Genomic DNA, 23,590 nt, shown 5'->3' on the forward strand with positions numbered 1-23,590 from the left:
ACATATAAAAACATAATACAGTGGACGCTTGGGTTGCAAACATGATCCGTGCGGGAAGCATGCTCGCAACCCACAGCGCGGCATGTGCGCATGCATGGGTCGTGATTCGGCGCTTCTGCACATGTGCAAAGTGCAATTTAGTGCTTCTGCACATGCACAAGTGCCAAAACCCGGAAGTAACCCATTCCGGTACTTCCGGGTTCGGTGCGGTGCGCAACCCGAAATCGCACAACCTGAAGCGTCTGTAACCCAAGGTATGACTGTAAAACATTGAGCATTAAACAAAAACACTTCCCCACACAGGGCTGCCTTCAGATGTCTTCTAAAGGTTGCATAGTTACTTATTTCCTTGGCTCGCGGAGTCGCATAACTCCACACCCTCCAACATTTCTCCCATGAAAATAGGAACGCCTTAAGTGGGACATTCCTGGATCAAATCAGAAACCGGGACGGATTCTGTAAATTTGGGGCTGTCCCTGGAAAATAGGGGCGCTTGGAGGGTCTGGGGTTTGTGTGTTTTTTTTGTGCAATTTACATTTCCTTAGCTGCACCTCACACTAAAGTCAGAACAAGAACACAGGAACTTCCCAGCACAGGGGCTGCCTTCAGATTTCTTATGAAACTCATATAGTTCTTTATCTCTTTGACTTCTGAAGGGAGGGCGCCACCACCGAGAAGGCCCTCTGCCTGGCTGCCTGTAACTTCACTTCTCGCAGCGAGAGCAACAACAATTTTATTATTTACTATTGCTTGTTTGCTTTTTGCATGGTGTGATGTAATACTCTGTTCCCGTACTGGGAATGTTAAGAACATAGGAAGAGGTTTGCCGGATCAGGCCAAAGGAGGTATGCCCCACAGAAGACCTTAAGGTCCATAAATAGCAACACCCTAGAGGTCCCGGGCCCTAAGGAAGTCAGATTAGCCTCAACCAGAGGCAGGGCCTTTTTAGCACTGGCCCCAGCCTGGTGGAAAACTCTGTCTCATGAGACCAGGGCCCTGCGGGATCTGATTTCTTTCTGCAGGGCCTGCAAGACAGAGTTGTTCCGCCTGGCCTTTGGCTTGGAATCAACTTGATCCCCTTCCCCTCTTTCCTTTTCCCTTTCTCCTCCTGTGACTCCTATCTGGGGACTTCCCTGGCTTTTTTCTGGCCCACGTAGGACCAGTCTAGATAGTTAGCCTTGGTGAAGATTTGACATTTTCATCCCCAAAAAGTTTTTGATTTGAGTTTCTACTGAAATGAGGCTGCATTTTAATGTTGCATTTTAATCTTGTTTTCAAGCTGTATTTCAATCAATTGTTTTTATATTTGGTGTTAGCCGCCCTGAGCCAGGTCTTAGCTGGGGAGGGCAGGGTATAAATAAAATTTATTATTATTATTATTATTATTATTATTATTATTATTATTATTTCCAACATTCTGTTCTCGCAGAGGCCGGCCGGATGCCCGTTGTGGGAAACTTGCAAGCAGGATCTTGCCTGATCTAGCCACTGATCACCCTCCCCTCCATAAATCCGTCCATTCCCCTTTTAAAGCCATCCCGGCTGGCAACCATCACTGCCTCTTGTGGCAATGAGTTCCATAGTTTAACTCTGCGCTGCGTGAAGAAGGACTTTCTTTAGCCTGTCCTGAATCTTCCAGCATTCAGCTTCTAGTGTTATGAGAAAGGAGGGGAAACCCAAATCTCTCTCCATTTTCTTCACGCTGTGCATCATTTCACATGCTTCTGTCACGCCGCCTCTTCCTCGCCTTTTCTCTAAACTAAAAAGCCCCAACCTTTCCTCACCGGGGAGTCGCTCCATCCCCTCGATCAGTTTGGCGGAACCTTTTCCAACTCCTTTTTGAGGAAAGGCGACCAGAACCTTACGCAATACTCCATCAACATGCTATGGAGCCTTCTAGGCTGGGTTGAAAAGTGCTCAGCCACGAAGCCAAGCCTGACCATCTTTCAGCCTAAGCTACCTTATCTAATTTCGTTCACTAAATTGACACACCACCCTTCATCTGAAGAACACAGCATAAAAACACAAAAATACATAACACAATAACAAACAAAACAATACCCCCCTATTTTAAAAACAACAACAACAACCATGGATTGCTTAACAGCCCAAGGCCTGGTTGAAGAGGAACATTTTCTGCCTGGTGCCTAAAGATAGATAATGAAGGTGTCAAGGGAGCTTCCCTAGGGAGAGCATTCTGCAAATGGGGAGCCACCACCGAAAAGGCCCTGTTTTCATGTTGCCGCCCTACCTTACAGGGCTGTTGCCAAGAAGCCCCTGGGAGGGAAAGGCAGGATCAAAATGCAAGGGGAGGCCAGGCGCTCAGCCCTGTCTGCTCTCCCTTCCTTCATTCTGTCATTACCTCCACAATGCTCCTGAGGTCCCGGACGTAAGACTGCTCCGTCTCCACGATCTCCATCACCACCCAGTCCAGGTGAGACAGCTTCATCCGGCGCTCTCTGGCCCTGCCCGGACTCGGAGACCAACCTGGGCCCACCTGGGCTTCCCCCGGCCTGTCCAGCAAGGCCACCGGCGTGAGGTCCAGGCTGATGTCACTGCCGTTCTGGTGCTGGGGGTAAGTTGGGGGGCAGCCCCCCAGCCCCCCGCTGCTGCCAAAGGCACTCTGGCTGTCCGGCAGCGAGGCGGACGACGCCGAGGAGCTGAGGCTGACCGGGCGGTCGCTGTCCGAGCACACGGTGTTGACTGAGGTGCAGCTGCCCAAGATGGGGTCGGACGCCATGCTGGAGCCGAGACCACTCAGCGAGGAGACGGACGAGGGCCGGGGTGCTGTGGGCCGGGGGGCCAGGAGGAAACGGAAAAGAGAGAACGCAGCAGGGGTTGGAAATAAATAAAAAGTTGCACGCTCAGCCCCCTACCATAAAGGACGTCTGCCCTGACCCATCTCTGGCCAGCCCCACGTGCAAAGGAGCTGTTCAACAGGAGGTCGGTCTTTTTTCCTAGCCCCCCACCTCCCCACAAGTCTTCTGCATTTACCTTCTCCCTCCCCGGCTTTTCAAAAAATAGAAAACCTCCTCGCTCTCTTCAACATCCTTTTGTGGCTTTCTCTTCTCTCTCTCTCTCACCTTTTGAAGCTGTGGTTTGCCTCGCGAAGGATGCCGGGAGGAGAGGCAGTTGTGCAAAGGGCCGCACACTTATTCTCCTCCGCTTCCTCCCTCCCGCCCCCCCCCAAGTACCACAATCTTGCATCTAAAGCTTTCGCCGCTTGCAAAAAGCGTGCGGCTAGATGGAGAGAGAGAGAGAGACGCACATGCTCAAAAACCGACGAGCGGACTTTGGTTGGGATTTATTTGTCAAAAGCCTCAGGCACTGGAAGGGGAACCCACGCCGGGCTGGGCTTTTTCAGAGACAGAGATCTCCAATAAGGCAGCTTTTGCCAATCGGGAAAAGTTTGGGACGGAAACAGCTCCCCTCGGCCAAGCTGCCCCATAGACAGGGTGCTTTGGGGCTGCACAATCTCTGCTGGTGTGTGGGTTTGCGTACGTACCTGCCTTGCCGCCTCTCTTGGTGCTGCCCCTGCGGGCTCCCTCGGGCATGGTGATGTGGTCTCCGGCGCCCGTCCTGCGAGGAAGGAAGGAAACTGTTAGAAAGGGTTCAGGGGAGCTCTCTGAAGGTCCTGCACCAGCAGTTTGATGCACCGTGAAATACGAAGCTGTACATTCCATCCGACAGTAAAAAGAAAATTATGGTAGATGGAAGAGGCAAGGCGAGGAAACCAGAATCTGTGGCCACCATAAAGCTGCAAAGAGTTCAGACTTTGCCTTTGCCTCTTTGCACTTTTAAACGGTGCACAAGCTTTCACAGGCAACTGCATGGAGTGGGAGTTTTTTGTGTCATCCTGATCTTACATTTTTAGCCTTCGAACTTGCTTTCTTCTTCATCACAATTTTAAAAAGGGCAGGCTGTTTACCATCTCTGCTCCCCAGAACACCATTCTCAGCCAACACATTTCCTGTACTGTATATTTCTAGGGACGCCGCATGCTAGGGTAAGGTAAAGGTAAAGGGACCCCTGACCCTTAGGTCCAGTCGCGGACGACTCTGGGGTTGCGGCGCTCATCTCGCTTTACTGGCCAAGGGAACCGGCGTACAGCTTCCGGGTCATGTGGAAAGCATGACTAAGCCGCTTCTGGCGAACCAGAGCAGCGCATGGAAACACTGTTTACCTTCCCGCCGGAGTGGTACCTATTTATCTACTTGCACAAGTGTGCTTTTGAACTGCTAGGTTGGCAGGAGCAGGGACCAAGCAACGGAGCTCACCCCGTCACTGGGATTCGAACCGCTGACCTTCTGATCGGCAAGTCCTAGGCTCTGTGGTTTAACCCACAGCGCCACCCGCATCCCAGGGCTGGGTGATATAATGTCCAAAATCGATTCGAAGCCCGTATCATGATAATGGTTTCATTATTTGTGACCTGGCAATATATCGCCAAAAAATGATGTGTGTGTGTGCTGTGCAAAAAATCACAATGTGGGAAAAACCGTGAAGCCAGCCCATGGCTCTACAGAGCTCCATCCTTATTTCAGACATTGTGATTTATCTGTATAGCACGATGTTTATTTCAAACATTGTGATCTATATGTATAGCACAATGTTTAGCTGCTGAGGGACGCGGGTGGCGCTGTGGTCTAAACCACTGAGGCTTGCCGATCAGAAGGTCAGCGGTTCGAATCCCCGCGACGGGGTGAGCTCCCGTTGCTCAGTCCCTGCTCCTGCCAACCTAGCAGTTCGAAAGCACAAAGTGCAAGTAGATAAATAGGTACCACTCCGGCGGGAAGGTAAACGGCGTTTCCATGTGCTCTAGCACTGATCACAGTCCTCCGTGCACCAGAAGCGGTTTAGTCCTGCTGGCCACATGACCCGGAAAGCTCTCTGCGGACAAATGCCAGCTCCCTCGGCCTGAAAGTGAGATGAGCGCTGCTACCCCATAGTCGCCTTTGACTGGACTTAACCGTCCAGGGGTCCTTTACCTTAGCTGCTGATATATCACGAAGTTGAAAACCAGATTAGCGCCCAGCCCTACTGTGCACCCTGAACCTTTTCAGAACCGAATCCCTTCTTTAGCCTCAACCTGCAATGGGAAAGGACTGTATAGGTCAGGGGCCAAGAACCTGGCTTGCATGCAGAAGGTTCGAGTCTCTGAGGGCATCTTCAGAGTGGGCTGCAAGAGACCCCTGCCTGGAGATGGTATTTAACACGTCAGATTAAATCAAATACACAAGGGATATGTTGGAGGGGCCAGCCGGGAAACGGGGAATTACCGTATTTTTAGCTCTATAGGACGCACTTTTCCCCCTCCAAAATGAAGGGGAAATGTGTGTGCGTCCTATGGAGCGAACGCAGGCTTCAGGAAGCTATCCGCAAGCCTTCGGAGCGCAGTGGGAATGCCCACTGGGCTCCGAAGGCTTGCGGATAGCAGCCTGCAGCCCGAAGCCCACTGGCTGTCTTGGCTTCTTAGCTCTTTGGGACTGGGGGGGGGGATAATTTCCCCCCCCTTTATTTCCCACCCAAATAACTAGGTGCGCCCTATGGTCCAGTGCGCCCTATAGAGCGAAAAATACGGTATGTTCACATGTGGTGGGGGTGTAAATATGTACAATTTTGGGGGGCAAAGGGTGTTTAAGGAGATAACAGAAATCACAGGGTTAAAGCTGAACAAAACTCCAGAGGCAGCACTATTATCAATTTACGATGGGGTGGAAGGTTCGCAGGCTATGAAGGACTCGCTCACAAATTTATTGACAGCAACCACTGCTATGCTATAAGGTCCACTATCCTGTAATATTACATATGAGTCTGTTCTACTGATGAAGCTTAGGATGGCGAAACAAGGCTAATATTCCGGAAATCCTCGTCTTAGACTCTGTGAAAGGATTCTGTGGAACTTTAACAACTTTTCGTGTGGATTGTTGGACTCTATGAACAGACAGGTGGAATAGACACTTATACATGTATGGACCTTATGCATGAACTGACTAGATCAGTGGTTCTCAACCTGTGGGTCCCCAGATGTTGTTGGCCTACAACTCCCATGATCCTGAGCTCTGGCCTTGCTAGCTAGGGGTGATGGGAGTTGTAGTTCAACAACATCTGGGGACCCACAGCTTGAGAAAGGCTGAGCTAGAGAATGAACTGATCCACTGGGTCTTCTGCTTTTTTCGTTGAACTTTATGGGACTTCCGTTGAAATCTGCAATTTGATACAATGGACATTATACCTTATTTATTCAAAAGTACAGCCGGTTACGTCTTGTGTGTTCATTGAGTACGTTTCACGTAACCAGAGGTTTGTTTTGCTAAGGAAGTGGAAGGGGGCTAGCAGAATATAAAATGGAAGAATGGTACAAAGAGGTTTGGGATATAGCTATTAATACGATACAATACGATAATCTTTATTGTCATTGTCCCATACAGAACAACGAAATTGAAAAATCTACATCAGACATTCAAAACCCAACAAGTCTGCTATCCCAACCTGGTTAGCCCCTTAAAAACTCTGATACCCCATTTTTAAATACAATATACTCCCATACTCCTTAAAAAGGTAAAGGTAAAGGGACCCCTGACCATTAGGTCCAGTTGTGACCGACTCTGGGGTTGCAGTGCTCATCTCAATTTATTGGCCGAGGGAGCCGGCATACAGCTTCTGGGTCATGTGGCCAGCAGAACTAAACCGCTTCTGGCGAACCAGAGCAGCGCACGGAAACACGGTTTACCTTCCCGCTGGAGCGGTATCTACTTGCACTTTGACGTGCTTTCGAACTGCTGGTTGGCAGGAGATGGGACCGAGCAACGGGAACTCACCCCGTCACAGGGATTCGAACCGCCGACCTTCCGATCGGCAAGCCCTAGGCTCTGTGGTTTAACCCACAGCGCCACCCGCGTCCCTACAGACTCCTTCCAATGCGTTTAAAACCAATTTGGGTAGAAACTGTTTCTCAGGCGGCTAGTCTGAGAAATTTAATTTAATGATAAATTAAAATGTGCCATTAAGGTAAGACGGGGAATATGTAGAAGAAATGATTTTGAAGAGATATGGTGAATGTTCGCAGAATTTGTATTGTTAAAACGGAAAGGGGTTAAACCAGTGCGAGAGGCGTCGAAATTTTGGTTCTGGCTGTATAATGCAGTTTCCTATTTTCCTAAGTTCCTGTGAGGTCTGTGGGTGGTGGAGGCAGAAAAATCTCTCTCTCTGCGACTGGTGGTTCTTGGCTAAACCGGCAGCTCTCCTTCGACCGCCTCGCTCGCCCTCCCCACACAACAGCCTTTGTTCCAGCCCTGTCCCCTGGAAGTCTTGTAAAAACCCGTAGAGGGTTGGGTAAACTGAAGGGGGATGCGTCACTCCATCCTGGAGAGGGCGAGAGCAAAAGGTCGCTCCGTCTGGGAAACAATGAATTCATTCAAGAGAGGCGGCAGGTCAGAGAGGAAAAAGCGGAGGCCTCCGACATCGCCCTCCTCCCCACTCCTCGCCCTCCCTGTCCCCAGGACCATATGAGAACTTTTCACCACGCTATGGGGAAGGGCAAGGGGGCAAAACATGGAGCCTGGGAGCAGAGATGGAAAGGAGAGGACCGGATGGAGGAGGAGAAGGATGCAAGGATGCCACGCACATCACATCGCAAACCTCTCTCTCCATTCCGTCTGCCAAGACTTCAGAAGCTCAGGACAGCCAAAGGCCCATTGAGTCCAGCATCCTCCGTCTTACGGCAGCCAAACAGAGGCCTGTGGGAAACTCTCTGTTTCCAGCAACCCGGGATTCAAAAGCATCTCTGCCTCCGACCATAGCCAGATAATAATAATTTATTATTTATACCCCGCCCATCTAGCTGAGTTTCCCCAGCCACTCTGGGCAGCTCCCAATCAAGTGTTAAAAACAATACAGCATTAAATATTGAAAACTTCCCTAAACAGGGCTGCCTTCAGATGTCTTTTAAAGAGAAGACAGCTGCTTATTTCCTTCACATCTGAAGGGAGGGCGTTCCACAGGGCAGGTGCCACTACCAAGAAGGCCCTCTGTCTGGTTCCATGTAACCTCACTTCTCGCAATGAAGGAACCGCCAGAAGGCCCTCGGTGCTGGACCTCAGTGTCCAGGCTGAACAATGGGGGTGGAGACGCTCCTTCAGGGATACTGGGCCTTTGAGGCCATTTAGGGCTTTCAAGGTCAGCACCAATACTTTGAACTGTGCTCGAAAACGTCCTGGGAGCCAATGCAGATCTCTCAGGACTGGTGTTATGTGGTCTCGGCGGCTGCTTCCAGTCACCAGTCTAGCTGCCACATTCTGGATTAATTGCAGTTTCCGGGTCACCTTCAAAGGTAGCCCCACGTAGAGCACATTGCAGTAGTCTAAGCAGGAGATACTTCTCCGGTTTTACCCAGAGCTGGAAAGACAACATGATACATACTAGGTATGACTGGCAGATGAAATTACTGGATTACACAGAAATGGCATGATTACCCGGGAAAATCAGAAACCAGGAGGATCAAAACTTCAACAAAGAACGGGACAAATATATACAGTGGTACCTCGGGACGCGGGTGACGCTGTGGGTTAAACCACAGAGCCTAGGGCTTGCCGATCAGAAGGTCGGCGGTTCGAATCCCCGTGATGGGGTGAGCTCCTGTTGCTCTGTCCCTGCTCCTGCCAACCTAGCACGTCAAAGTGCAAGTAGATAAATAGGTACCACTCCGGCGGGAAGGTAAACGGTATTTCTGTGCGCTGCTCTGGTTTGCCAGAAGCAGCTTAGTCATGCTTAGTACGCCGGCTCCCTCGGCCAGTAAAGCGAGATGAGCGCCGCAACCCCAGAGTCATCCGCGACTGGACCTCATGGTCAGGGGTCCCTTTACCTTTACTTCAGGTTACAGATGCTTCAGGTTACAGACTCCACTAACCCAGAAATAGTACCTTGGGTTAAGAACTTTGCTTCAGGATGAGAACAGAAATCGTGCGGCAGCAGCGGGAGGCCCCATTAGCTAAAGTGGTGCTTCAGGTTAAGAACAGTTACAGGTTAAGAACGGACCTCCGGAATGAATTAAGTTCTTAACCCGAGGTACCACTGTACTGTATTTGAAAGACTACTGCAAACACATGAACTCTTTGGCAGGCTTTAAGTAACTCCTGCAACGATACATAGACTTTGGATATAATTGAGGATGGTAAATTAGATGGACTTACAACATGCAGTTTTAAAAAAAGTGTTATTTAAAGAAACCACAGAGGGGAGGAAGAAAGTCTTGGGATTCGGAAGAATCTTGTGCAAAATTATTATATTTGTAACAACGTTATCTATGTGAGCGAATTTGTAAAACTAAATAATTTTTTAAATAAAAAAAAATAGCCCTCTCCATGAATTTGTGCACCCCTCTCCTAAAGCCATCGCTGTCTCCGGTGGCAAGGAGTTCCATAGTTTAACTAGGAACACCTGCTTGTTTTTATCCACCCTGAATCTTCCAACGTTCAGCTTTGTTCGATGTCCACATGTTCCAGTGTTGTGCGAGAGGAAGAAAAACCTCTCTCTATCATCCCCTTTTTATATATAACTTGTATCATGTCATCTCTAATTCACCTTTTTCCTGAATTAAAAAGTCCTGAACGCTGCAATCTTTCCTCGTTGGGGAGTTGCTCCATCCTCTTGGCTGTTTTGGGATCACACGGAAGGACATTGTTCCAAACCGAGATGTGCTCTTCCAAGACGACGTTCCCAGCCTCTTCGCACTCCTGTCTCAGCGACGTCTACGCTGGCTTGGTCATGTCTGCAGAACGGAAGAGGGCAGGATCCCCAAGGAGGTGCTCTGCGGGGAGCTGGCTTCAGACACCACTGGCAGAACTCTGCGCTACAAAAATGTCTGCAAACGTAACATGAAGGCTGCCGATATCAGTGTGGGAATCCCTTGCAGACGACCACTGTGCCTGGAGACGGACGGACCGGTTGTGCATCCACAGCAGTGACCAGAGGAGGAATGACTGCTGGGAGGAGGGCAGAGAGAAGAAATGCCATGGTGCATCAGTAGCAGGACAACTGGTCGCCTTCATCTGCCCCGGCTGCAACAAAACATGTCTCTCTCATATCGGTCTCAGCTGCAACTGTCCCAACAGCTTGACCTCACCCCCCAAAGATGCACTCCTCCACTGTCTTCCAAGACAGACAAATGCCACGATTATGTGGCACTAGTAATGGTGCCAATTCCACCGATCAAAGCGATCTCACAGGTAAAATGGTGCCAAGTTGTTCAGGGCTTTAAAAAAAATGACTGCAGTATTCACCAATGCAAAACAAGATTTGTGCAGGAGACAAAACAGTTCTATGAGCTATGCTTGAAAGTACCCGCAACGTTTGCAACGGCACAGAGAGAGCAGAGTAGCGGGAGGTCTCCTCGGGAGTAGGGGGGGAGGAATTTGATTCCGTTTGCATTCAGAGTAAACCTACCTAATTCACACTTTCTGACCAGAGGAGGAATGACCACTGGAAGGAGCACAGAGAGAAGAAACATCATGGTGCAACTGCAGCCTTCGTCTGCCCCAGGTGCAATGAAACATGTCTCTCCCCTATCAGTCTCTACACCCCCAGCAGGAGCTGCAACCGTCCCAACAGCTTGACCTTACCCCCAAAGGTGCGCTGCTACGTTATCTCCTGACACAGATGGATGCCAACAAGAAGAAGCTACATCCCAGCCACAGGGACGCGGGTGGCGCTGTGGTCTAAACCACTGAGCCTCTTGGGCTTGCTGATCGGAAGGTCGGCGGTTCGAATCCCCGTGACGGGGTGAGCTCCTGTTGCTCGGTCCCTGCTCCTGCCAACCTAGAAGTTCGAAAGCACACCAGTGCAAGTAGATAAATAGGTACTGCTGCGGCGGGAATGTAAACTGCGTTTCCATGCACTTTACATTATTCCAACAATAATTAAACACACTTTTATATCTTATACAATTTTTTGACTTCCATCAATCACATTTGAAAATTTTCCAATCTATTCATTTAATATACATTTCTTACTCTCACTATTACATTTAAATCTCATAACTAATATCTCTATTCTTTCTCTACTTTGCAATGCTTCATATATTTCTCCTTACAAAACTTCTTGTAGTCCTCCTAGCATAATTTGTTGATTACAGCTGCTCTTCAAATAATTCATATACTTCTTCCAATCTTCCCTAAATCTCTGGTCCCGCAGGTTTCGAATCCTTCCTGTCATTTTGTCCAATTCTGCATAGTCCATTAATTTCGTCTGCCATTCTTCTTTCGTCGGTAATTCTTCTTGCTTCCATTTCTGGGCTAACAATACTCTTGCCTTACATCCCAGCCACACTCAAGCCTGAGGTTTCTGCATAAACACTCTCACACATCTCTCCATCCAGAAGGCATTGCCATCGTTCAAGAACAGGGTGGAAGAAGGTCCATGTGGGTTTTGCCTGGGAAAATTCTGCTGCCTAGGGGGAGTCCGGGGTCCACACAGAGGCACTCGGGGGCCACGCTGCCACGTTTAGTAGCCCCTGGGCCTGCGGCTGCAAAGCTAGCGATGAGGCTGTCAGCCTGGGTGTGGGCTTGGTAAGAGAAGTTTGACAACCACCTTCTCCCTTCCACTGCCTCCGGGCGAGACGGGCCTGGAGGAACTTGGCAAGGAAGTCTGGCAGGGCTGCCAGCTGGTGACAGGCTGCCAGGAGCCAGGCCGGAGAGAAAGAAGCGAGTCCTTTGATCCACAAATGGGTTTTCATTTCCCCCCATTCATCTCCACCGGAGGAGAGCAGATCAACACCCAAAGCTGTAGGCTCCCTCTATACCCCCCCCCACTTCCTTATTAGGGGCTACCCCTCCCAAGCTAAAGGGTGAAAAACAGGAGGATCATTAGGAAAGAAACTGAAAATGAAACTGCCGGGATCATTATGCCATTATACAATTCTGCGGCGCAGCCACCTTGGAAGTACAGTGGTACCTCGGTTCTCAAACTTAATCTGTTGCGCAAGTCCATTCGTTCCAAAACCGAGGCACGCTTTCCCATAGGAAGTAAAGTGAATTAATGCGTTCCAGACTCTTAAAAACAACCCCTAAAACAGCAATTTCACATGAATTCTACTATCTCACGAGACCATTGATCCATAATATGAAAGCAATAATCAATGTACTGTACTATAAAATAAACGAGACAGTATTGTAGATGATAAAAATAAAAATTATTATTTTTCCTTACCTGCACGGATAATAGTCATTGTTTGGATAGGGGGCTTTTATCTATTTCCGCAGTCACACAATCAATCAGTAACTGAACTGGGTTCCATACAGTCACAAAAACAAATTAACCGAAAAAGCCTCAAAAACAAAAATGCAAAACAAATAGCAAAAACAAAAGCACCAAACTTAATCCATTCCAGAAGCCCGCTTGACTTCCGAAATGTTCGAAAACCAAGGCGCAGCTTCTGATTGGTGCAGGTGCTCCGGAAACAATTGCCAACAGCCGCATTGGATGTTCGGTTTCCAAAAAATGTTTGAAAACCGGAACACTCACTTCCAGGTTTTCAGCTTTTGAGAACCAAGGCGTTTTAGAACCGAGGTACCACTGTACTGTGTACAGTTCTGGTCAGCTCACCTGGAAAAGGAGATTGCAAAGTTGGAAAAGGCCTAGAAAAGGGATGAAGCAATTCCCCCATGAGAAAGGTCGCAGCGTTTGGGACTTTTCGGGAGGGGTTGGGGGGGAGGCAAGCAAGAGATGACATGGCAGAAGTTCATAAAATTATGCCTGGAGTAGAGTGAGTGGGTAGAGAAATGTTCTTCTCCCTTTCTCACAATGCTGGAACTTTCAGACACCCATGAAGCTGAATGTTGGAAGATCCAGGGCAGATAAAACAAAGAGCTTCTTCATGCAGCGCATAAACTGTGGAACTCCATGCCACAGGAGAAAGTGGTGGCTACCAACCTGGGTGGTTTAGAAAGGGGATTGGTCAAATTCATGGAGGAGGAGATGGCTATTGATGGCTCCTTTCATGCGAATGTCTGGACTTGATGAATCCCAAGCCGGAATTAAGACTGCCGGAAGAAATATCAACAACCTCAGATATGCAGATGACACAACTTTGATGGCAGAAAGTGAGGAGGAACTAAAGAACCTGAAGCTCAACATCAAAAAAACGAAGATCATGGCCACTGGGCCCATCACCTCCAGCAGCCACAAAATTAAAAGACGCCTGCTTCTTTTAAAAGACGACAGCATCTTAAAAAGCAGAGACATCACCTTGATGACAAAGGTCCATATAGTTCAAGCCATGGTTTTCCCAGTAGTGATGCATGGAAGTGAGAGCTGGACCATAAAGAAGGCTGATCGCCGAAGAATGGATGCTTTTGAATTCTGGTGCTGGAGGAGACTCTTGAGAGTCCCATGGACTGCAAGAAGATCAAACCTCTCCATTCTGAAGGAAATCAGCCCTGAGTGCTCACTGGAAGGACAGATCCTGAAGCTGAGGCTCCAAGACTTTGGCCACCTCATGAGAAGAGAAGACTCCCTGGAAAAGACCCTGATGTTGGGAAAGATGGAGGGCACAAGGAGAAGGGGACGACAAAGGACGAGATGGTGGGACAGTGTTCTCCATGCTACCAGCATGAGTTTGACCAAACTGCGGGAGGCAGTGGAAGACAGGAGGGCCTGGCGTGCTCTGGTCCAGGGGGTCACGAAGAGTTGGACACGACTAAACAACTAAACAACAATATTCAAATTCTGCTGATCATCTCCACAAATATTAAGTATCCAGGAGGTTCTGCATATGTTCTTATGCGTATCAATGAGGTCCTTTTTTCTGACAAACGGATCCCATAAGTCCGTTTACACAGCTCCTTGTCTTGGCATGACGTTCGTTCCCCTGACAATGGAATCTGATGAGAAGCAATTACAAAATGCAAGGCCTCTTTTCTCCCAGGCATAGGCAGCTGGGAGGAGGAGGAGGAGGAAGAGGAAGAAGAAGAAGACGGGGAAGGACACGGAGTGAAATGTCTAAAGAGCTGACAGTTTTTTTTTCCAAAACCCAATCTGGCGAACACCAGCCAAATGCCTCATTCCGGAACGAAGGCGGCAGCGAGGCAGCTGGTCCCCTCCGATAAGCTTTGCCAAATCAACGTTTCAGAAAGAAGGCGCTTGATGGAGCGGCTGTCTCGGGATTTGAAGGAGCAAAGTGTTAAAATTCCCCCAGGGACTGAAAAGCACCAGAAAAAGGCATTTATGGAAAACTGAAGTGGCTGATTCTTGCATCCCCACTGCCTCTCTCCCAAACAAGAGGCGGTGGTGTACACAGGGGTCAAGGGTTGTTGGTCCTCCAAGGATGACCTGAAGCCTCCAAGTTGCCCTTCCAGGTCCCAGGCAGAGATGGATTTAGGTTTGATGTGGCCCTAAGCTACTGAAGGCAATGGGGCCCTTTATATGTCCAGCTGTCCTTTGCCAACAGCAAATTGTCACTGTTTTTTGTGTTGAATATATGCTAGATGGAGAATGCAGGTGGCGCTGTGGGTTAAACCACTGAGCCTAGGGCTTGCTGATCAGAAGGTCGGCGGTTCGAATCCCTGCAATGGGGTGAGCTCCCGTTGCTCAGTCCCTGCTCCTGCCAACCTAGCAGTTCAAAAGCACGTCAAAGTGCAAGTAGATAAATAGGTACCGCTCCAGCAGGAAAACAGCGTTTCCATGCACTGCTCTGGTTTGCCAGAAGCGGCTTAGTCATGCTGGCCACATGACCCAGAAGCTGCACGCCGGCTCCCTCGGCCAGTAAAGCGAGATGAGCGCCGCAACCCCAGAGTCGTTTGCGACTGGACTTAACTATCAGGGATCCTTTACCTTTTCTTTTCTTTTTAGATGCTGCAGAAGATTTCCATGCCTAAGGGTTTGCAATCTGACGATGAGCAGCCACCTGCAGCCCTGCTCAGATGCCAACTCTGGGTCCTATCCTGGCCGCTGCATCCTTATCCCATTCAGTGCTGCCAACACCCAAAATCAGAAACGTTACTAAAGAAGCTATTGCTTGTTTCCCAAAATTAATGTGGTTGATTATTATTTTTTTAAGACACCAATGTGGTTATCTTGACAAAAGAATCGAATCTTGGCAGCATACATAGGAACTCAATGGAAAACAGCCACAGATCTTACACTGAACACTTGGGTACCACTCACTTATAATGGAGAAAACTATGTATAATTTGAGATTTCGACGGGGACTATTTGGCATTCCTTCGTGACATCGTTTTCAAGACATGGCTGCCAAATCTGGAAAGATCCTTGATAATCTGGCAACGTTGATAGTCTCTGCTGTTTTAACCCACGTGCAACTGGACTCATTCTGCATGCCTCCTTTATAGTTTTGCTTGTCACCTTTTAATTTTCGTTTGCCACGGACCGGCGGCTGTTCCCAAACCACCTTCTCCCCCCATCCAATCTCCAAAATAACAGCGACGGCTGTGCCCCACTGCCATCTCCTCTGCCAGCCCTCTCCACAGCTGCCCTGAATTTTCTGGGGAAGCGAGGAGCAGAAAGCAACGTATATAGTTCATGCCATCATTGCTGAAACGAAAGGAAAGAAACCCAAGAAATTCCATTTCCTTCCGAGTCCAGTCTAGCGGAGGCAGATTGACCTGAGATGAACCTCGCCCCTTTTTGGAACACACAGAAAACCCTCAGGGCAAGGCAGGCTACAAGGAGCCAAGTCTTGTTTTAGGCCAACTGCATCCATACAGAGAGGCAGTGTGGTGTAGCAGTTAGAGTATCAGACTAGGACCTGGGATAGGTCAGGGTTCAAATCCTGCCCGCCCAGCCATGGAGTTCGCCTGGTATGGCCTTGGCTGGAGGCTGCCCCTTAGCCTAACCCGCCTCGCAGGGTTGTTGTGGCGTTGATATGAGGACTGGGACCTGGGTTCGAATCTCCAGTTGCTGCCTCTCAACCCCACCAACCTACCTACCTCACGTGGTTGTTTTGGGAATAAAATGAGGAGGGGGAGAGCCACAGCCCTTGGGAGGAAAAGGTGGGATACAAATGCAAAAGATAATACAGTGGTACCTCAGGTTACATACGCTTCAGGTTACAGACTCCGTTAACCCAGAAATAGTACCTCGGGTTAAGAACTTTGCTTCAGGATGGGAACAGAAATCGTGCTCCGGCGGCACGGCAGCAGCAGGAGGCCCCGTTAGCTAAAGTGGTGCTTCAGGTTAAGAACAGTTTCAGGTTAAGAACGGACCTCCGGAACGAATTAAGTACTTAACCCGAGGTCCCACTGTATTGTCAAGAATGTCCAGAGCAGAAGCTGAACCGGGCCACGATTACAGAGACCGTTTTGTCCATGTGCAGAGTGCGTTTTCTCCCGCCGCGAAGTAACTGCTGCTGGTTGCAGCTGGCTGAGTGGGGGAATTTGAATTCCAAGCCCAGCGCTCTAGCTGTTACAACACACTGCCTCGCGATCCTTTCAGCCCCTTGCAATGCCTTCCCAGCACCTAAATAAAGGTAAAGCGACCCCTGACCATTAGGTCCAGTCGTGACCGACTCTGGGGTTGCGTCGCTCATCTCGCTTTATTGGCCAAGGGAGCCGGAGTACAACTTCCGGGTCATGAGGCCGGCAGGACTAAGCTGCTTCTGGCGAACCAGAGCAGCGCATGGAAACGCCGTTTACCTTCCTGCCGGAGTGGTGCCTATTTATCTACTTGCACTTTGACGTGCTTTCGAACTGCTAGGTTGGCAGGAGCAGGGACTGAGCAACGGGAGCTCACCCTGTCGCGGGGATTCGAACCACCGACCTTCTGATCGGCAAGCCCAAGAGGCTCAGGGGTTTAACCCACAGCGCCACCTGCATCCCTTAAGGTAAAGGGACCCCTGACCATTAGGTCCAGTCATGACCAACTCTGGGGTTGCGGCACTCATCTTGCTTTACTGGCTGAGGGAGCCGGCATACAGCTTCCGGGTCATGTGGCCAGCATGACTAAGCCGCTTCTGGCGAACCAGAGCAGCGCACGGAAACGCCGTTTACCTTCCTGCCATTTACCTATTTATCTACTTGCACTTTGATGTGCTTTCGAACTGCTAGGTTGGCAGGAGCTGGGACTGAGCAACGGGAGCTCACCCTGTTGTCGCGGGGATTCGAACCGCCGACCTTCTGATCGGCAAGCCCAAGAGGCTCAGGGTTTAACCCACAGCGCCACCTGCATCCCTTAAGGTAAAGGGACCCCTGACCATTAGGTCCAGTCATGACCAACTCTGGGGTTACGTGCTCATCTCGCTTTACAGGCCAAGGGAGCCAGCGTTTGTCCGCTCTGCAGACAATTTTTCCGGGTCATGTGGCCAGTATGACTAAGCCGCTTCTGGCGAACCAGAGCAGCGCACGGAAACGCTGTTTACCTTCCCGCCGGAGTGGTACCTATTTATCTACTTGCACTTTGACGTGCTTTCGAACTGCTAGGTTGGCAGGAGCAGGGACTGAGCAACGGGAGCTCACTCTGTCGCGGGGATTCGAACCACCGACCTTCTGATCGGCAAGCCCTAGGCTCAGTGGTTTAACCCACAGCACCACCTGCGTCCCACCCCCCCCCCCCAAAAAAAAACCTCCAGAGGCTTTGCACACCTTTTACAACCCTTTTTCTCTCTGCCCTGCACACCTCCTTCCTTGGCTTCAGAAATTTCTTCCTCTCCTCTTTCGTGTCCAAATCTGCCCCTCCAAACCCAATCCTGTAAAATTCAATCGCCTTTCCAATGCAGGACCCCTACCCCATTCCGCTGGCCAGCCCCCTGTTCGCAATTTGCTCCTCCATATCCCACACACCCGCCACACAAAAACCGACACATGACTCCCTTTCTCCCTCCATTGAAAAACCGAGCATTGCATTCCACGCTCAGCTCCCGGAACAGATATTCCCCCCTTTCTTTTCCCCACTCTCCCAACTGAAGACCTCCCTGCTCTCTGCATTCAGCCGCAGAACGGATCCCAGACACGCTTTTTAGGGTGCTAGATCTCGCAACCCCCACACTCGCTCGCCTGCGCTGTTAAAAACACAACAACGGCCCAGCAAGCCTCACGGATCCACAGGGACTTTCCTAGGAAGGATTCCTGGAGGGCGAGCCAAGCCAAGCCTCCCACTTCCTGTAGGAAGCCCAAGAACAACACCAACCCCTCAAAAAAAATAATTACGCAATGCGCACCTAAACTCTGCCCATGCACAAAGTTCAAAATGTGAGAAGGTTTGTTGATGCGGCGCTTGGTGTTTTGGCACACCGGGCTTCGCAAAGCTGGCAGGCACCCTTCAAATATTTTGGACTACAACTCCCATCAGCCACAATCAGGGCTGATGGGAGTTGTAGTCCCAAACATCTGGAAGCGGCCCAGTTGGCGAAACCTGGTGTGTGTGTGTGTGTGTGTGAGAGAGAGAGAGAGAGAGAGATCACACTTTTTCCTTTTGGTTTGGTCTTTCTTTAACCCTAATTCTCAGGATTGCAGAGTTGTAAGGGACCCCCAAAGGTCATCCATTCCAACCCCGTGGCAACGCAGGAATCACAGCTGAAGACTCCCCCAGGGATGGCCATCTAGGCTTTGTTTGAAGACCTCCAAGGAAGGAGAGTCCGCCAGAGAAGGTGGGGTGTGTGGAGGGCATCACTTTGCACTAACCTCCCCCCCCCCTTTGAAGTAAACAGTGGTTTACTCCAAAGTAACTGCCCTATGGGAAATGGAGAGCTGTGTGACCCAGCAGAATCCACAGCCGGCAAAGGGTGGTAGCTCAATGGTAGAGCCGGCACCTTCCATGAAGAAGGTCCTGAGTTCAAATCCTGGAAAAACTCCTGCTGGAAACCCTAGAGAGCTGCTGCCAGTCTGTGCAGGTAATACACAGCTGGATGGGCCAAGGGCCTGACTCTGTACAAAGCAGCTTCCAGAAAGGGTTGGAGCTCCATGGCAGAGTGTCTGCTTTGCATGCATAAAGGTCCCGGGTTCTAGTCTCAACAGCTGCGACTCCTGTATTGCAGGGGGTTGGACTAGATGACCCCTGGGGTCCCATCCAAGTGTAAAATCCTACCATCTCCAAAGGGAGGCTGGGAGAGACTACCTGCCTGAAAGCCTGGAGAGCTGGGGCTGCCAGTCAGTGCTGCCTGTATGGAGCCAGAATGGACCAACGAACGATCCGACTCATTCTGACGCAGGTTCTTCTGTTCCTAACTGGTACCCAAGATAAAAATGGTGCTCTCTTATTCTGAATTAATGCTCCCAGGGTGTGGAGTGTGAAAGATGGGTGCTTTGGTTCCGTAGGTGAAGGTAAAGGTAAAGGGACCCCTGACCATTAGGTCCAGTCATGGCCGACTCTGGGGTTGCGGCGCTCATCTCGCTTTATTGGCCGAGGGAGCCGGTGTACAGCTTCCGGGTCATGTGGCCAGCATGACTGAGCCGCTTCTGGCGAACCAGAGCAGCGCACGGAAACGCCGTTTACCTTCCCACCAGAGCGGTACCTATTTATCTACTTGCACTTTGACGTGCTTTTGAACTGCTAGGTTGGCAGGAGCAGGGACCGAGCAACGGGAGCTCACACCATCGCGGGGATTCAAACCACCGACCTTCTGATCGGCAAGCCCAAGAGGCTCAGTGGTTTAACCCACAGCGCCACCCGCATCCCTTTGGTTCCGTAGAGACAAGCATAAAACATGCATCAGAGACCCACCCTGCAACTGGGCATTTTGAGCGCAAAAACCTGCCTTTTTCCACTGCCCAGCCCTTACTTGAAACTAACGAGCTTCAATTAGTTCAACTGAGTTTCCTTGTGGGAAAGATGCTCAATGTTGCAGCATCGGGGTGGAGCATAGGAGTCATTGAAGCAGAAGGCGACCCAACCCAAAGCGTAGCGACGGCAGCAGCGGTTCTTGCAAAAGAACAGCAACTGGAATCAGGCGAGAAACACAGAACTGTAAGGTTGGGAGGGGCCCTCCAGCGGTCATCTAGCCCAACCCGCTGCAAGGCAGGAATCTCAGCTAAAGAATCCCTGACGGCCATCCAACCTCTGTTTAAAAACTACCAGCAAAAGAGAGTCCACCACCTTCCGAGGACGTACGTTTGAGTGCCAGCAGCTCCTGCCCTCAAAAAGTCATTCCTAAAGTTTAGCCGGAATCTCAAAATTTGAACCCACCGCCTCAGGCCCTCCCTTCCGGAGCAGCAAAAAAAAAAAAAAAAAAGCAAGCCTGCCCTCCAAAACCTCTTCCTTTGGGGCCTTAGCCCCACAACCTGCTTTTCGGTACCAAAGCTCCGCTCTGGGGAAACGGCAAGGGTGCCTCTGAACATGCGCAGAGCGCCCAACTCCTCTTAATGCCAGCGGTGGGCTGATGAGAGCCAGGCCCCCAGAAATGCGTGACCAAAGTTTATGAGAGGAGAGGGGAGCGTGACTTCGCGGCGCAGCGGAGGGGAGGATTCCTGGCACCAGAACTTTAAAAGGCCATGCTGGGGATTAAAGAGGCCTGCCCCACAGAAGCCTGTGTCCCGGGGAGGAGGCGCCGTTCCTGCGAGGCAGTGTCCCTCAGTTCAAAGGCAGGCCAGTTATTCATCACATTTACGCCCAGCGTGTTTTACAATCCTGCCTTGCATTCTTCCCGGGACGCCTGTGCCCCACCGCACCCCACGGCCGCAGATGGAGGAAACCAGGCCCAAGACCACGTGACGGCTAACCAGCTGCGTGCCTCATAGAGCATGTGCAGAGAGCCCTTGTTTATTTATTGAGTCGCTACATTTATACCCTTCCAAGGAGCTCGAGGCAGCGGCGTTATCCCCCTCCTCGGCAAAACCCCACAACCATCCAGCGAGGTAGGCTGAGAGGCAGGGAGTTCCAGGGCCAAGCGAGGGATTTGAACCCTGGTCTCCTACGTCCTGCTCTAACCACTGCACCACCCTGCCTCTCTCAACCACACCTGAAAGCAAGCCTATGTTTAACTATATGAAACCTCAAAAACTCCCAGCACAAAGGAGCTAGCTCTTTTGTGTTGGAAATTTTTGAGGGTGTTTTTTAACAGAAAGAAATTTTGGGGGACGGGGTGGGGGAGAGATAAAGAGGTCCAGCTTAAATCTACCTGGAAGGTACACAATCTTTGGCCTGAAAGTGCTTTTAATCCACACTAAGCCCCACTGGCTATTACTAAGTGCGCCTGTGAGTAAAAAGCACTCTGGACATGCTCTTGAAAACCCCCTTTGTATTCCAACATTCGCCTCTCTGCCAGGATCAAAAAACCCAAACCTTCCAGCAGAGCCAATGGGAGGGAGCAAGCTCCCCAGGAAACTCAAGGGGGCTTACTTCCGAGTAAGACATCCATGCAGGCATTATAGATCCCCCCCACACACAAACACACCCCGGACATTTTTGGGGAACCGCTGTTTCCAAAGCGCATCGACGCGCGACTCACCCTGCCAGATTGTGCCGGAGCCGGAGTCTTCGCGTCTCCCGGTTCTCAGTTCCCAGTCCAAACCATCACCGCTGCCTCTGCCATGCTGGGGATACTGGCCGAGCCCCCCCGGGCGTGGGAAGGAAGGGGAACGCTCCTGGCTCTCAGATCCAGCTGGTAGAAAGAATAATAATAAAAAAACGCCTTCCTTTGACTGCACACACTCGGAGACGTCTTTCTCGCTTTCTCTCTCTTTCTTTCTCCCCCGCCCCTAGAGCTTGTGGGGAGAGGGGGGGCTAAGCCAGACCACCCCCCAAGCCTCCTCTTCCAGATTCCCCACCCCTCCTTTTCTTGCAGATTTCTTGGGGTTTGGGAGATTTCTGGAGAGAGACAAATATAGCCACCTCTCCTCTTTTTTTTTGGGAGACCAGGCGCGCAACAGATCCCAGCTGGAGAAACTGGGAGATGAAGGTGGGGGGGAGGGTGAAAGGAAGGGGGAGGGGAGAGGGGGTGGAGGGAAGGAGGTGGGGGGAGAGGAGAACAAGCAAATGAAGGGAGAAGGGGGGGGGTGTTGCACGGAGGGGGGGGTGGCGAGGGGAGAGGAGGAGGGAAGAAAAAGCCGAGCAAGAAATTCTCTCACACTCACTTCTCCTGGAGAGTTTCCTGTGCGCAGACAGATGCGGGAGGGCGGGCTTTTAACTCCTCGCTCCCCAGACTGGCAAAGCTGCTACGTTTTCCTGGTCAAAGACAAAGACCAAAAAAAGAGATCCCTGGTCGAGTTTTTTTGTTCTTCCACGTGGAAGCTGAACCTTGAACATCCAAACGCGCGGTGCATCCCCCGGCGCGTAATTCCTTACCAAAATAATAATAGCAATGTTTGCTGGTGGTGGTGCTGTAAGTTTGGCTAGAATTGGCACAGAGGATTCTCACCCACAAGTAATTTTCTGGGGCCGCAGCTGAGCACCCCGGGCTTTGGAAGAAGCGTGGCGAGAATTTTTCTGAGCATGCACAAAGTGCATTTAAAACTCGTTGGCTGGTGGAACTGTCAGCTTGGCTGGAATTGGCACAGAGGCTTTCCCCCTGCTATGCCACCCATACTTAACTTTCTGGTGCCACAGCTGAGCCCCGGGGTTTTGGAAGAAGGGTAGCGAGGGTTTCCCTGGGCATGCACAAAGTGCATTTAAAACTCATTGGCTGGTGTCGGGTAGGTAGCTGTGTTGGTCTGACGCAGTCGAAAGAAATATCTGGTATCTGAAGAAGTGTGCATGCACACGAAAGTTTATACCCAGAACAAACTTAGTTGGTCTCTAAGGTGCTACTGGACATTTTTTAAAATTTATTTCGTTGGTTGGTGGTACTGTAAGCTTGGCTGGAATTGGCTCGGAGGGTTTTCACCACCATTGCCACGATTGTTTTCCCTGTGCCACCTGGAACTTGTAAAGAAACATGAGAGTTGCTCTGAGCATGTACAAAGTACAAAGTGTTTTAATAATAATAATAATAATAATAATAATAATAATAATAATGTTTGCTGGTGGCTAGAACTGCCACAATTATCATTCTGGTGTCGCAGCTGAGCCTTGCGACTTGTGAAGAGACATGGCAAAGGTTTCTCTGAGCAGCCACAAAGTGCACCTTCCCCAAAACACAAATGTGCACCTTCCTTGTTGAGAAAATGCCAGAGCTTACCCCCACATGTTTGGCATTCAAGGCCAATGTCCCTGAGTCAGAAAAGGCTTCCCACACCCCTTTGCTTGGAAAATAAACAGTGACTAGACTACAGACTCTGGAAGCTGCGAAGACATTCCTATGGATGACTGAGAACTGGTAGCTGCTGGTGAAGAGCGAAACACGCCTTATTTCTCAGCCTCAGGTCTCCAGATGTTGTTGGACTACAAATCCCATCACCCCCAGCTAGCAGGACCAAGTGGTCAGGGATGATGGGAGTTGTAGTCCAACAACATCTGGCAACTCAAGGCTGAGAAAGACTTCCCTGCAATATGGGAAAGCGGGGAGGAGACATCTAGTTCAAACAAACCGAAAACATTCCTCAGATGCGAGGAACTTAACATTACGCATATAAATCTGCAAATACATTCCAAAGGTCTATTTTTAGGTTTCCAATAGGCCGCACACACCAGTGGGGATGTTGGACTAAATTATGTCAATTTCGTTTTCTATCGGTTTCCAATTTTCCCAGTCTTAAATTCATTTCCATGT

General features: G+C 50.1%; 1 protein-coding gene across 1 annotated transcript in view; it reads right to left on the reverse strand.

The window, feature by feature from the left end:
• The window catches only part of PLEKHG2 (pleckstrin homology and RhoGEF domain containing G2), a 68,867-nt gene extending 47,035 nt beyond the window's left edge, over positions 1 to 21,832 (reverse strand). Inside the window, exons 1-3 of the mRNA XM_081016704.1 lie at positions 21,392 to 21,832; positions 3,506 to 3,579; positions 2,363 to 2,787 (exon numbers count right to left, since the gene is read on the reverse strand). Coding sequence (XP_080872830.1) covers positions 2,363 to 2,787; positions 3,506 to 3,554 — 474 coding nt within the window. The 5' untranslated portion in view covers positions 3,555 to 3,579; positions 21,392 to 21,832. The remainder of the gene's footprint in view (positions 1 to 2,362; positions 2,788 to 3,505; positions 3,580 to 21,391) is intronic.
• Between the last annotated feature and the right edge of the window lie 1,758 nt (positions 21,833 to 23,590).

The sequence above is a fragment of the Podarcis pityusensis genome, assembly GCF_964106645.2.
Source record: "Podarcis pityusensis genome assembly, chromosome: 8".
Lineage (NCBI taxonomy): Eukaryota > Metazoa > Chordata > Lepidosauria > Squamata > Lacertidae > Podarcis > Podarcis pityusensis.